A 14470-nucleotide genomic window follows, 5' to 3' on the forward strand; every position below is an offset into this window, starting at 1 on the left:
TGGGTTTCCTCCTACTCGATGCAGTTTCCCCCCCCACACCCCAAGTTGTTCCAGGGAGTCTTCAGCCCCATCTCAGAACAGCATGTCATGGGTAGTGGGTCACAGTGGGTGGGGGGGAGGAGGTAGCAACGTTCCATTCTGCTGACGGAAAATCTGGCCTGGATCCGACCCCAGGTCTCTGGAACACTTTGTGGGTATTATGCTACAAGAGCCATAGGGATAACCTCCGGCTGTGTAGGTTGGGAGGGAAGACAAAGAGCAGGAGGTCCTGAGGTCCAAGTGCAGATGATGCAACAGGTGGACACAGGAGTCCCAAAATATTGAACTGGGGTAGGGGGGACAAGGGGCCAATGAAAAGAAAGGTATCCAGGTGAGAATGGAGGCTGGCATTAGAACTTAGCCCACCCACTCAACTGTCTTTGCAGTGATCTTTACATTCAGACACTCAGTACTGAGTGGGCACCACGCTAAGAAAATGTGACCCGGTAAATAGTTTTGAGAGTATATGGAGGGTTGAAGAGCTAAAATTAAGGGAAGCTGGCGCTGAGCCTTATCGTCTTGGGAGACTGCAATTTATTACCTGCCCTCCTTTCAAAAGACAATACATCTCTGTTGAATGATACCCCTGACACTGTCAATACACAGTTACATCATAAATGTTTATATAAAATCATGCCAAATGCTTCAGGTGAGATCCTATCATAGGCAAACAAAGCAGCCAGGAAGTTTGAACTGGTGAGCTTAAAAAACACATATGGCAAACCAGGAAAATCCCAGTGTTGTGATTGGAATAAATCAATGACAATCCACATCAGTTAACCCGCAACTCTTATTCATGGATGTATTTGGGATTCTATTTGTTAAATGGTTTCCTCTTTCTTTTTTCTTTCTTTCTTTTTTTTGCCATGAATTGTGTAAAGAAGTCCCTAAACTGTTAACATTTCAAAACTGGCAAAGCAAGCACAAGGAAGAAAAGACTGAGAAATGTTTATCATCTGTGCCACGACCGATTCTATCTGACTTCTATCCATGTAATTGAAAATGTCTCAAGTTCAATGCTGCAGCTGTGAGGACTAGAAACCTGCCCTTTTAAAAGTATTGTAGGTTTCTCAATATTTCAGACCAGCCATTAGATTACAGATTATAAGCAACGGTATTAGCCACTCCGTCCCTGGACGTCTCTCCAATGTAAACCACCCAAACAATAAACCAAAGCAGACATTCTAGGTACTGTGCAGATACTCATACAAGCGATTGCATACAGGTGACTGAAGGAATGTCTCTGCACTTACCTGCAGTTCACACCAAGCAACCTCTACCCAGGTTTCTGTGTCCAGACCCTTGAAGACGGTTTTGAAGGCCCCTCGCCCCAGTTCGATGTCAAACTTCAGGAATCTTCCACTCGGCGATGTGGCCACAGCCTTCATCTCCGCTTCCTCCTCGATTTCCTTCTTGGTCCTTTCCTTGGATGCTTCCAAATTGACCTTCAAGCCATGTTCATTTCTGGTCTCCTGCCCTGCCACAAGGGTACCGACGACCAGGTGGCTTACACCCTGGCCACCCTCCGTGAACGGGTCCTGCTCATCCCTCGGAGCAGGCTCCAAGACTTTTTCATCCTCCATTATCTCCACGCTCTTCCGGAAGAACCTCTTCCTCTCCGTGGCTGCCCCGGTGGCAGGTGTGTTGACCCCCTCTTTGGTCCTAGCCTCCATGGTCAAAGTGACCTCAGCCGAGGAGTCCCCACACTCCAAAGAAACTCCATCAGGTTTCTCCGATTCCTCTGTGCTGGCTGATTCGCCGGAGTCCGTAGCCATGACACAGCAGAGCCTTGGCACTCAGATACGATAAGTGTTTCCCCTGCTCTTCACTTCAGGCACATCATGAGTAGCTGCAATGTTACCAGGACTTACTTCCTCTCAGATTATCATAAGATTCCCATAGCAACCTGTAACAAGAGGAAGGAGGGGGGGGAAACCGGGATCGTTTTAGAAAGTAAAAACGCAAAGCAGCCACCAAAAAATGCAGCTTCAGTGAACCAGCCTAGCCTTCCTTAATCCTAGCAACTCGATTAGAGTTTTGTTTAAACTTCCCATTGCCGAACTTTGCCAAAGTTGCATGCAATAGGCCAAGAAATATTGGCTTCGGGATCTCGTCATGTTTTAGTAATTTATACAATGCCTCGGACTGCTTGACAAATGAATGGAACTTGCTGACCTAGATATTTCTCTCCCCCTCCTGACCCCTTAAACTCAACAATCGTAAATTAATTCAGCCAACTGCCAGAGCTGATGAAGGCTGAAGTTCTCACACAACCTTTCCCCTCTCTCATCTCCCAATATATTATTTATATATTATAGTGTTGCCGCACCTATAAGAGCAAGACTCCCATCTTGCTGAGATACAGATAAACCCAAATTGATTCTACAGCTGCATCATGCCCTGAACTATATAATTTTCTTTAAAGATTTCCTTTATGCAAAACTTCAGATTAAAAGCAAAAAACGATCTACAAACCAAGGTCAGACAGCTTATTCAAGGTCACCAAACAGTATGGGAACTAGGAACAGACCCCCCACCCCCAAAAAAAACCTTGCTTTCTAGTTTCTTGACCAAAATTCCTAATAGTCCAAACCAAGAAGGAGTTAACGGCTTTCTCTTCAGACTCCACTTTCCTTTTGTCCTTCCCTGACCACAATTAGTCCTTATAAATACAATGGAAGAAGCACTTTAAGTTTTATGTTCTCAATGTGTATTGTGGATGCTTAATTATTAAATCCAGATAAACTGGTATTTCCGGCTGGTACATTGCATTACAGAACCAATGCCGACCGCAGTGCTTGGACTCTCGTATGTGGTTAAAGGACGGTGGTTTTTTTTTTAAAAAAGAGCTTTCAAAATGTGAAAAATCTATCGCTCAATGGAAAAGCATTTAATTAGCCAGTACATGGCAACAACAAAAATTCAAGTGCACGGGTGCATTAATGGACTCTGTTCAAATCCCCACTTACAAACCAAGCTTATTTACCAATTTGGAGAGTGCTGTGTTGCAACACGGGCAAATCTACACAGCGCTCATGAACAAGTTGGAATCCTCCACTTCCCTTTGGAGCCAGATATTCAAAGGCATGCGTAATTGCCCCATAATCTCTGAAATTGCCCAAGTCTAACACGTGCTGTTTATCAGACATTTAGTCTCTCCGCAAAACTTTCGTCTTAAGGGGAAAAGACAGAGAAGCTAGAACCTTAGTCGAATGGCACACCAGCAACCGGAGAGGACCATGATCAGAAATGTTCTGTTCGGCAGCCAGGCAGAACGTTCATCACAGAAAGTTCCTAGGAAGACTGTTATCACAGCGCATAATGCTCCTTGGAGCCTCTTGTGGCGCAGCGTGGTAAGGCAGCAGACATGCAGTCTGAAAGCTCTGCCCATGAGGCTGGGAATTCGATCCCAGCAGCCGGCTCAAGGTCGACTCAGCCTTCCATCCTTCCGAGGTCGGTAAAATGAGTACCCAGCTTGCTTGCTGGGGGGGAAACGGTAATGACTGGGGAAGGCACTGGTAAACCACCCTGTATTGAGTTTGCCATAAAAAGGCTGGAGGGCGTCAGCCCAAGGGTCAGACACGACTCGGTGCTTGCATAGGGGATACCTTTACCTTTAATGCTCCTGAGCATCTTTCAAAACCACAGTTAAAGACCTGGCCCTACCAGATGTTGTTTTCTTGGAGATGTGGCAAATTTCTAACAGGTGGCTTTTTAACAGGAAAGTTACTGAAATAGTCAGACAAGGCATGGGTGGGGGGGGTGACACGGTACCACCTTGCTTTTCAACCAAATAATAAGTGATCATGGGACATTTACTGAGGCGGAGGCTTTCCTGAGCTAGAGCTCACTTCATCAGGCGCATGACCAACGCACTGGCTCAGGAAGGTTTATGCTGCAGCTGGTGTCAAAACACACTAAGCACACAAAAACAAACACCGTCAAAAATCAAAACAGCTCTATTCGGCACACAATTTCAAAAATATAACTGGGAGCCTCAAACTAGCATTCACGGACTCTGATTATATCCTCGAGTTCCAAAATGTTTTTAAAGAGCCCGGTGCAACGAAAAGCGTGAAGAATACGCAGGCAAAGTCATTTGGAGGAAAGCCCAAGAGGCACGATCTCTTCTTGTTCAAATCCCATGAATGTTTTCAAAACAATATAAGTCATGTAGATTTTACTTCTTCATAACGTCATCCTTTGCAGGCAAGGCAAACACAAACCCTTGTGTATACTTCTGCTGAAACCTTGCCCCCCCCCTCTCAGTCGTCTCCTCTCCAGGCTAAACAGACCAAGCTCTCCCAACCTTTCCTCCTACGTCTTGGTCTCCAAACCCCTCACCCTCCTTGTTGCCTTCCTCTGGACACGCTCCAGTTTGTCCAGATATGTTAAATATAAAGTTGTCTCCTTTACATACAGTGATATAATATTTTAACTATGTAGAGCCTCTTGTGGCGCAGAGTGGTAAGCGGCAGAAATGCTGTCTGAAGCTGTCTGTCCATGAGGCTGGGAGTTCGATCCCAGCAGCCGGCTCAAGGTTGACTCAGCCTTCCATCCTTCCGAGGTCGGAAAAATGAGCACCCAGCTTGCTGGGGGGTAAACGGTCATGACTGGGGAAGGCACTGGCAAAACACCCTGTATTGAGTCTGCCATGAAAACTCTGGAGGGTCAGACATGACTCAGTTCTTGCACAGGGGATACCTTTACCTTAGGATAGTGATCCCCAACCTTTTTCAGGCTGGGGACCAGCATCAGAATGGAGGGCGCTACGTGGCCACGCATGGTGCGCGTGCGCCATGCGTGGCCAAAAAAGTGAATGCACGAAAATGCCGCGATCGCGTGTTTTCAGCCACCACCTTAGGACACTAAGGCTCTTAATCGTTTCTCTGGAACAGAAGGCCAGATAAAATTCTTTGAGGCCTCTTCTGTTTCTAAAGCAGGCCCTGGTCCAGATGAACGCTTTCAGTGTCCAGTGAATGTCCCATAGGAGCCAGCCTTTCTCCAAAATATGCTGAGCTAGAAACATGGTAGAATCCTCAGATGCCAAGAGATAGAAAGATTGCTAGAAACAAGACAGGAAATTTACAGAGTGAGTAAATTAATTGGTTGCATGTTATTCACTGATGAAGGTGCTGGAGAGAGAGAGCTGCATGTGAACAATTTGCCTTTGGGAGTGGCTAGAAAGGTCAGTGTCAAACAGAGAACACAAAAAATGACATTTCAGAGGTAACGGAAACATTCTGAACTGACAGCTCACTGAAGCTGAATGGAATTCGCTTGCAAGATTATAAGGAACGTAGGTGATAAATGGTCTTTTAACAACAACCAAAAAAACCCAGGACTTATTGCTAAAATCAGCTAGCCTGCTGGACTACTGACAAGCAGTTAACATGACACCCCTTTTTAAAAAAGAGAACTGGGAAATTACAAATCCATCATGCCAGCTTCTGGCCCAGATACATCAGTGTAGCGCAAGAGTTATTAACTATGCAAAACAAACCTTGCCTACAAGGAATAAATATAACTTTGGCAAGGGAACTTTTAAATAGGATAGGTAGACAAAACTGATCCAGTAGACACTGTATTGCTGGAATTTCCAAAAGCACTTGAAAAAGTCCTTGATCAAAAACTCATAAATTATATAAATATGATAAAATAAATAAATAAAGTACTCCTGGATCAGAAACTATCTTTTAGAACAAGCAATTAAATAACTTCTAAGAATGACATTCCATTCCAAAACTGATTTAGCAGAGTTACTATGATGTACCCGGCCCTGAATCCAAAGAGAAGGGGGGAGAAATAAGTACAACAACAACAACAATAATAATAATCAGTTATGATCATTATCTGTGTTTCATCTATCAGTCTTACCAAAAGTTCTGAGTATGTACAAGACTCCTGGATTCACGTAAAGGTTAAACTATTTCCACCCCATCTCCGTTGTAATTCTGTTCTTCTCTAATATGTATGTTTTATTTACAATATGGAACCAGAAATGCCGGATTCAGAAAAGGAGGAGACACTAAGAGATCATACTGCAAATTTGCATTGGTTACTGGAGCGTACGACGGAATTTCAGAAGAAAACCAGCTTGTGTTTCATACCTTAAAGCAAAGCTCCTCACCTTGTGGATCATGAGAAGTTATGGCTGGTTTTAAAACCAGTGTACCTGAGGGACCGCCTCCCTGCCTATGCCCCTAAAAGAGCTCTGCGCTCCACCGCCACCAACCGGCTAATGGTCCCTGGCCCTAAAGAAGCCCGCCTGGTCTCGACCGGGGCCAGAGCATTCTCCGTCCTGGCCCCCACCTGGTGGAACGAGCTCCCAGAGGAGATCAGGGCCCTGACGGATCTTAAACAGTTCCGCAGGGCCTACAAAAAGGAGCTCCTCCGCCAGGCATTTGGTTGAGACCAGGCACAACCAACAGCGAATGAAGGGCCCCCGCTCCCCCCCTGCTCCTCCCTCTCCCTCCCTCTCCCCCCCTTCCTCCCAGAACTCCACCAGAGCGTTCTGGACCTGTTGTGGTATTGCACTGTTCCATCATTATATTATTTTATTATATTGTTATACTGTTACATTATTCTGTTATATGGTTACAACCACTGTTATTAATTACTGTATGTTTTAATGAAGACTGTTTCATGTATCGTTGACTAGTTTTAATGTAAACCGCCCTGAGCCTTCGGGGAGGGCGGTATATAAATCTAAATAAATAAATAAATAAATAAAAATAAAAGAAATGGGTGTGCTGCAGCATATGGTTATTTTGACGCACAACCTGTACTCTGGACAAGATGCTACAGTTAGAACAGGATAAGAGGAAACAGAATGGTTTCCAATTGGCAAAGGTGTCAGACAATGAGGTATTTCACCTCCCTATCTCTTCGATCTCCATGCAGGACAATGGTTTAGATTTAGATGAAGATGGGAGCGGACATTGGTGGAAAGAACATTAACAGTTGAGATACAACTAACACTATACTACATGGGGGAAAAAACAGACTACTGAAAGTTAAGGCAGAAACCACCAAAGAAAGATTACATCTGGACATCAAGATGAAAGTAATGACTGCTGGTGAAATTACACAACTTGAAAGTTGATGATGCGGTAACTGAAATGATTCAAGGGTTTTTTAATTCACTGGCTCAATCATCAGCCAAAATGCAGATTCCAACCAAGAAATCAGGAGGAGATTGAGACTGGGAAAGGCAGTCATGAAGTAACCAGAAAAGATCCTTAAGTGTAAAGATGTGTCACCGGAGAATAAGATAATTCCCACCACGGTATTCCCCATTACTATGTATGGGTGTGAAATCTGGACAATGAAGACAGCACAGAGGGGGAAAGTTGATTCCTTTGAAAAGTGGTGTTGGAGGAGAGTTTTAAGGATATGGTCAAATCGGAGGAAATTGTAGATCAAATCAAGCCTGAACTCTCCCAAGAAGCTGAATGACCAAACTGAGGCTAGTGTACTTTGGTCACATTACAAGAGAGTCGCTGGAAAAGACAATAGCGTTAAGAATACTTTTGAAAGCAGGAAAAATAAGAGGAAGACCCAGCATGAGATGGACATACTCAATCAAGGAAGTGACAGCACTCAGCCTGCAGGACTTGAGCAAGGCTGTTAACAACAAGACGTTTATAGGACCACTGTAAGTCAGAAGCTTCTTCACAGCACTCAACGCACACTTTATATGCTATCTTTGTAGTAGAGGTATTTACTCTCCAGACAATCCAAGCTTCCTTTCTGAAGGTTTTAGTTGGTTTTGCTGTCTTCGACTTACATTGACTTTACTCTCCAATCCCACACTAAAAATCTGATCCAAACATGTGGACAAGATGTAACAAGAAACTGAAAATCGAGGGGTTTATATGTACCAAGGAAGAACTAAGGCAGGGGTAGTCAACCTGTGGTCCTCCAGATGTGCATGGACTACAATTCCCAAGAGCCCCTGCCAGCAAATGCTGGCAGGGGCTCGTGGGAATTGTAGTCCATGAACATCTGGAGGACCACAGGTTGACTACCCCTGAACTAAGGTATCTTTCAACAAATGGCCATCCCCTCAACACCTTCAGCTCTTAACATCAGGAAGTTGCACAAATACCATGAAAAAGGACAAACTGAAAATAAATGGATTACAACACGTCTGTACTGTCACTGGATTTTATAAGGGTGATAAAGCTGTGATTGGCTGGGCTGCCTCACATCACAGACAGCTGGAGCAAGCAGATGGCCTGTGGTTGCCATTGGCTGAGCTGCTGTTCCTAGGAAGGAGGAGGACGGGGGACGGGGACGGGGGAGAATGGAAGGAGGAGCACAAATAACAGGTAAAATTGGTATTTGTTGTTGTTAGGTGCGAAGTTGTGTCCGATCCATCGCGACCCCATGGACAATGATCCTCCAGGTCTTCTGTCCTCTACCATTCCCCGGAGTCCATTTAAGTTTGCACCGACTGCTTCAGTGACTCCATCCAGCCACCTCATTCTCTGTCGTCCCCTTCTTCTTTTGCCCTCAATCGCTCCCAGCATTAGGCTCTTCTCCAGGGAGTCCTTCCTTCTCATGAGGTGGCCAAAGTATTTGAGCTTCATCTTCAGGATCCGGCCTTCTAAGGAGCAGTCAGGGCTGATCTCCTCTAGGACTGACCGGTTTGTTCACCTTGCAGTCCAAGGGACTCGCAAGAGTCTTCTCCAGCAGCAGAGTTCAAAAGCCTCAATTCTTTGACGCTCGGCCTTCCTTACAGGTACGGACACTACCCCAAATTCTGAAAATGCAGTAGATAAGCAGGTTATGAATGGAAAGGCTGCAGCCTAGAGGAATGAGGGGGAATCTGGAGATCTACCCAGACAATATGCTTGGAGTTCCCTGTCAGGATCTCATAACATTTTTCTAAAGTCACTTGTTAGTGATGTGACAGTCTATTTTGGATCAGGAGCGTCAGAGGAGGGTGAATTCTTGCACTTTGTATGTTGATGATTAGCGCTAGCAATGCATGCAATGGTTTGAAAATGCTGAAGACATGCTGAAGGCCAAAAAAAATTTTTTTTAATCTCTGCCCAAATGTCTGAACACTTCCAGAAGTCACGAAGCTTCATCATTAAGCGATCCTGCTGCAACTCAGAAGAGAGAAAGCAGAGATCATTTCCCCTCTTCTTCTGCACTACAGCTACACCCCTCATCTTTTCTGCGCTACTTCTAATGCAACGGCTTATTATTTTGTTTTCCACGAGGAAAGGGCATGCCAAGTCAACTAACAAAACAAAAAGCACCTCCCTCGTGTTTGTTTTCAAGCGACGCAGCAGAAAGTCAGTCCTCACCAAACGGAGCCAAAAGGAAGGGAAATGGGCAGCAGAAGCATGATCTCACTTCACAGCAGATGCTCTCTTGTGCACAGAACATAATCTGTGGGGAATCCTTAAAAGGAACACACTACATCAAGAAGAGATGAAGACAGGGCAAACTGTAAAGTCACTTAATACAGTGCCAATCACGGAGCAAATTAAATAGTGTGTGATCCAAATGGGAGATACAATCTTTGTTTATCCATTGAAGTAAATGGGCTTAGGATGGGTATGTCCCTTTAGGATTGCATGGATCTGGCATAGTTCTGTCCATATTAATCTCTCACTAAGCAATTATATTGTTCAGAACTATTTGGGAATGCAATCATTTATTGTTATATATAGTACAATGCATACTTTAACTGCCTAATGTTTCAACTTGAACAATTTCATAGGGCTTGCAAAACAGAGCTCTTCCACTGGGTTTTCAAGTGAAGACCAGCAACAAGGACCTGCCTACAACCTTACCATATAACTCCTGATATCCAATAATGCCCCTAACAGAAATGGTTAGTTCCCTAACTGTTGTAATGTTACTACTATTACAACTGTTGTGTCATTCACCATTCCAGATTTCTGCTCCCTACTGGTCCTATGTACACCGCCCGTAGACATCACAGAAAAGGGCAGCATATAAATTGAATGAATGGATAAATGAACAAACAAACTTGACTTTCTGCCCATCTTTGCCAAAATGTCTGATTACTATGGTTATAGACCATAGATCTTTCCTAGTCACAAGAAAATCTTTCCTAGTCACAAGAAACTGAGGCCATCTACGAAATTCTTTCAAAGTCTTATCTGGCTAGGCCTCTTGTATGGAACGGAATTGCTAAAACAATTTATCAATTGAAATATGTGAAGAAAATTAATCTTACCGGCTTGCTCACTCTATAACAAGTTGTTATTAATAGGTTATTAATAGAAGATACCCCAGAACCACCAAGGAAAGAGGGGGGGGATGTGAATTCACAGGTGCAGCTCTCCTGCCAAGGTCATTTGCAAAAATGGCACTCAAAGCACATGCTAACAGGTGCAGCCGTATGACATACAATCAACCGTTCCCCTTGAGGACAGAAGCCAGCTGAGCCAGGGACATTCCCATGATGACTCCAAGCAGCAAAGGAGCCCCAATTTGTACAAACATCCCTTTGTTAAGGACGGCTAGCCATTTTTTAAAAGAACTCTATCCCTTCATTACGACGACGTTTCAAAAGACATTGAGCGTTAAATGGCTAAGGAAATAGAAGGGCCAATTAATTCTTTTTTACTTGTTTAGCGGTGGCTGGCCTCGTCTTATAGGTCTCGGGTAGGCCCTGATGCACTGAACAGGCATTAACAGATTTAAAAACACTTGCTCTTTATCTGGCTTTGAGAAATAAAAATGCCGCTCAGCGATTGCCCTTTGAGAAGGGAAACTAAATAAGTACGCAAAATGGGAGATAATGGGCAATGCCGCTGAGAACCCAGGGGTTGTAACGGATGGCAGCTGAAATGCACGCCGGCTGATGCAGAAACAAGAACACCTACACTGCAATTTTGGGCTGATCCGCTGCGAACGGGCCGTGAGAGACAACCGTACTGACCTTATTCAACCCTCTGGCCACAGCTAGAATACAGTTAGAAAGCGGTGACCACCAAGTTTGATGACAAACACTAATATATTAGAGAGGAAAAGGTAGAGGGGGAAGTCTTAAAAGACCTGTCTGTGTTTGATTTAGACAAATCGGGGGGGGGGGGAGAGAATACACTAGCAATTTTAATATCCTTGTTATTCTCTCCATGAAGAGAGAATACGACTGCTTATTGCTGCAAAAGATAGAAGGGTCTAAGAGCCAGTTTGGTGTCGTGGTTAGGAGTGTGGACTTCTAATCTGGCATGCCGGGTTCGATTCTGCGCTCCCCCACATGCAACCAGCTGGGTGACCTTGGGCTCGCCACGGCACTGAGAAAACTGTACTGACCGAGCAGGAATATCAGGGCTCTCTCAGCCTCACCCACCCCACAGGGTGTCTGTTGTGGGGAGAGGAAAGGGAAGGCGGCATATAAGAACCAACTCTTCTTCTTCTTCTTCTAAGAACAAAAATGCTTCTGAGCAGTTGAATAAGGCACCATACGATGTTCTTTCCTTATATTTCTTGATCTTTTTAGAAGAAAAATGCAGGATGATCATCTGTTGAGTGTATTACAGAAGCCTGCTCTCGCAAAAAGTTCCATGAAAGGTGACCCCCCCCCCTCCAGAACCCTTTCAAATACTGTTTCCAGATCCCCTGAGGTTTTGGGCATCCTTACACCAGCTGGCCAGCAGGTGGACTTACCTAAAGTAGCAGAAAGTCCCAGCCATTGTACAGGAAGTGACGTCATCACACCAGCAATGTCCAAGCCGTTGTCCGGTATTTGGAGCAAAAAACCTCTATAAGAGGATAGTACCAGTTTTATCATAGAGTTTTGTCCAAATACCAGAGTGTCGCCTGGACAATGCTAGTGTGATGATGTCACTTCCTGAACTATGCTGGGACTTTCTGCTACTTCAGGTAAGTCCACCTGCTGGCCAGCTGATGTAATGACACCCAAATGATGTCGCTCCCTATGCAATACTGGCAACAAGGACAAAACTCTGATAAAACTGGCATCTATCATATCATGGAGATTTTTGCCCCAAATATCACTGTTGCCTGAACACTGCTGGTATGATGACATCACTTCCTGCATAATGCCAGCAATGAGGCCTAGGCCTTTTTTCTCCAGCGAAGTCTCCTCTCAACACCTGTCAGTTGCCGGGCGGGGCTTAGCAACCCTATTTTCAAATCTGCATAATCCTACAGGAACAAATAGTATCAGAGGGTAACCGTTTCAGTCCACAGGAAAAGGGCCAGTTTTGGGCCCAGTTTTCAGGATATGAACTTTCAAGAGTCAAAGCTCCCTTCATCAGATCTGAGAGACAAATGAGAAATGCAATATTACCTAATCCATGATATTAAGCTTGGCAAATTATTTCTGGCTCCTTGTAGCTCAAATTAAATCTCCCCCCCCCCTTCCAACCAGGCAGGATTTCTGATGGTAAGAAATCAGGCTCCCTACCCCACACGTGATCTCCTGTCCTTCACAACAAGATGGAATAAAAGTAACATCGAACAATGTATATAAACTGTTTCAGAGCACAGTATCCAGCTATGCTTAGCCCAAAACACTACAATAGTGAACGGATACAATCCACAGATACAGCTGCGACTGAGTCCAAAATATGCTTTTGAGAGATGGCCAAGAAAAAGGTTAACAGACAAACTGAAACACGACTGCTCACCGCATTCTGAGTTGCAAAGAAATCTCCACCCCACACGCCCCACCTACAATAACCAAAGTCACCAACCTCTAAACACTGTTCAAGCTGACTTATCATTGCTTAACAAAACTTTGATTGCTCTTACAGATCTGTGCTGAACCTGCACTAAATGAGATTTCCATTTTGATGTTAGGCGATTTAAATTTTCCCTCTGCAACAAGCAGGATTGCTCCGGAGTGATCCTACCTTTCCCCTGTGATATCCTGGAGTGGATATAGCCCTTGATATTTGAAAAATTGGCATGAGTAAAGGCGCAGCTCTCTGCTTGACCCAAGCTAACTAGCTGTCTCAGGCCTCCAACACTGTAGAAAAGTGCTGATTGGCCAGGGTGTCAGTTCAAAGGTTTCCTTGTCCCCAGGCTGCAAGGTTTCCCTTAAAGGGGAAGCTCTAATTTCTCTCAGCAGAGACTTCTCTTGGCAGAGATTTTCCTCTTGCATTTATTCCCCTTCCTCTACTGTCTCCAATCCTCAGCCCCCCCTCCCCGCTTCAAGAAAAGAAAGAGGCTCCTGCTGTGCTTGGCTCCCCCCTTCTGAGCTTCCCTAATCAAGTGCAGAACACTTTTCCGTTTCAATGGGGGGGGCAGAGGAAGACCCAAGTTCAAATCGATCTGAATTCAGCAGGATCCACAACAGAAAAAACCAAGTAAGTGCAGAATCAGCCCTGGAGTAGACCATCCTGCGCGCTTACCCTGCTGCCGTGTAGCACACCACATGACAAATCTCAGGGTTAAGTGTTAAGAGTTAAGCAATGGAGTTTAAGCACAGACAAATATTAGTGGATTTGAATATCTTGTGGAAGGACGAGAAAGAAACTTTTAGTCCCAGATCCTATATAGGCAGAGAGGTCTATACATTATCCCATTTTAGCATCTTCCAAGAATACTATCATTATGCCAGGTGAACTCTTGCCCCCTTTCCTAAATGTTCTGGTTCACAACCCCAGACCAGGGCAGATAACGTGTAATTATAGGTCAGCCTCAGAATTATTAAATTTTGTAGAACAATGCACTATTCACCAGAAGCATCAAAAGAAAGAAGTCCGTGCGTGACGCTGCCCCATTCACACCCCAGACCGGCCCCTAATGAAGAGCTGACCCAAACTATAGCAGTCTATTGTTGGCCACTAAACATTCCCTTGATACGTACCATTTGGAAACAAAGTCCAGCATCAAGTGTCCAAGACGCTACAACTGTACTAGCACAGATTTTAATTAACAATTGGCACATCTACCAAGTTAAAAAGAGCTGGCTCACAAGCTCTGGATGCGTTCCACGAATGAATAATCACATGCTATGAACACAGAAGCATGACGGGACTTTGGCCAACAGCTACTGTATATCTAATTGCGGGTAACCGGAGCACAAGCCACCCTCCTACAACTTAAGTATTTCAACACGACCGAGAGCTGGTGGCATGTACTAATAAACAAGGTATGTTATCAGGAAGTGAGGTTCCTAGTTCCAAAGGCCCCTCCGCCATGAATCCACCAAAAAACCACAGCACATGATCTGCTATATGGGGATATTCATATCTAACTTATTAGGGGAAGAACACCTGTGAAACAGCATGAACCTTCGTAAAGCATTTCTTTAATACTAAGTAACAGCTAATAGATGGGAATTTTTTAGTTTCCTCTCTGTGAAGTCTAATAGATCAATTTTCAAATAAATAAAATACACAACGTGTCATGTTGCCAACCAAATACAGAACAGCCAGTCTTTCCTTGTGTTGATTAGTTAGAATCA

General features: G+C 44.4%; 1 protein-coding gene across 8 annotated transcripts in view; it reads right to left on the minus strand.

Annotated features, from left to right (window-relative positions):
* WNK3 (WNK lysine deficient protein kinase 3) overlaps positions 1 to 14470 on the minus strand; it is a 113398-nt gene that overhangs the window by 85733 nt on the left and 13195 nt on the right. For all 8 annotated transcript variants that reach the window (XM_077329563.1, XM_077329558.1, XM_077329561.1 and 5 more), the window contains exon 2: positions 1293 to 1945. In XM_077329563.1, coding sequence (XP_077185678.1) covers positions 1293 to 1814 — 522 coding nt within the window. In that variant the 5' untranslated portion in view covers positions 1815 to 1945. The remainder of the gene's footprint in view (positions 1 to 1292; positions 1946 to 14470) is intronic.

This window comes from Paroedura picta, chromosome 3 (genome assembly GCF_049243985.1).
Source record: "Paroedura picta isolate Pp20150507F chromosome 3, Ppicta_v3.0, whole genome shotgun sequence".
In the NCBI taxonomy this organism is placed as follows: Eukaryota; Metazoa; Chordata; class Lepidosauria; order Squamata; family Gekkonidae; genus Paroedura; species Paroedura picta.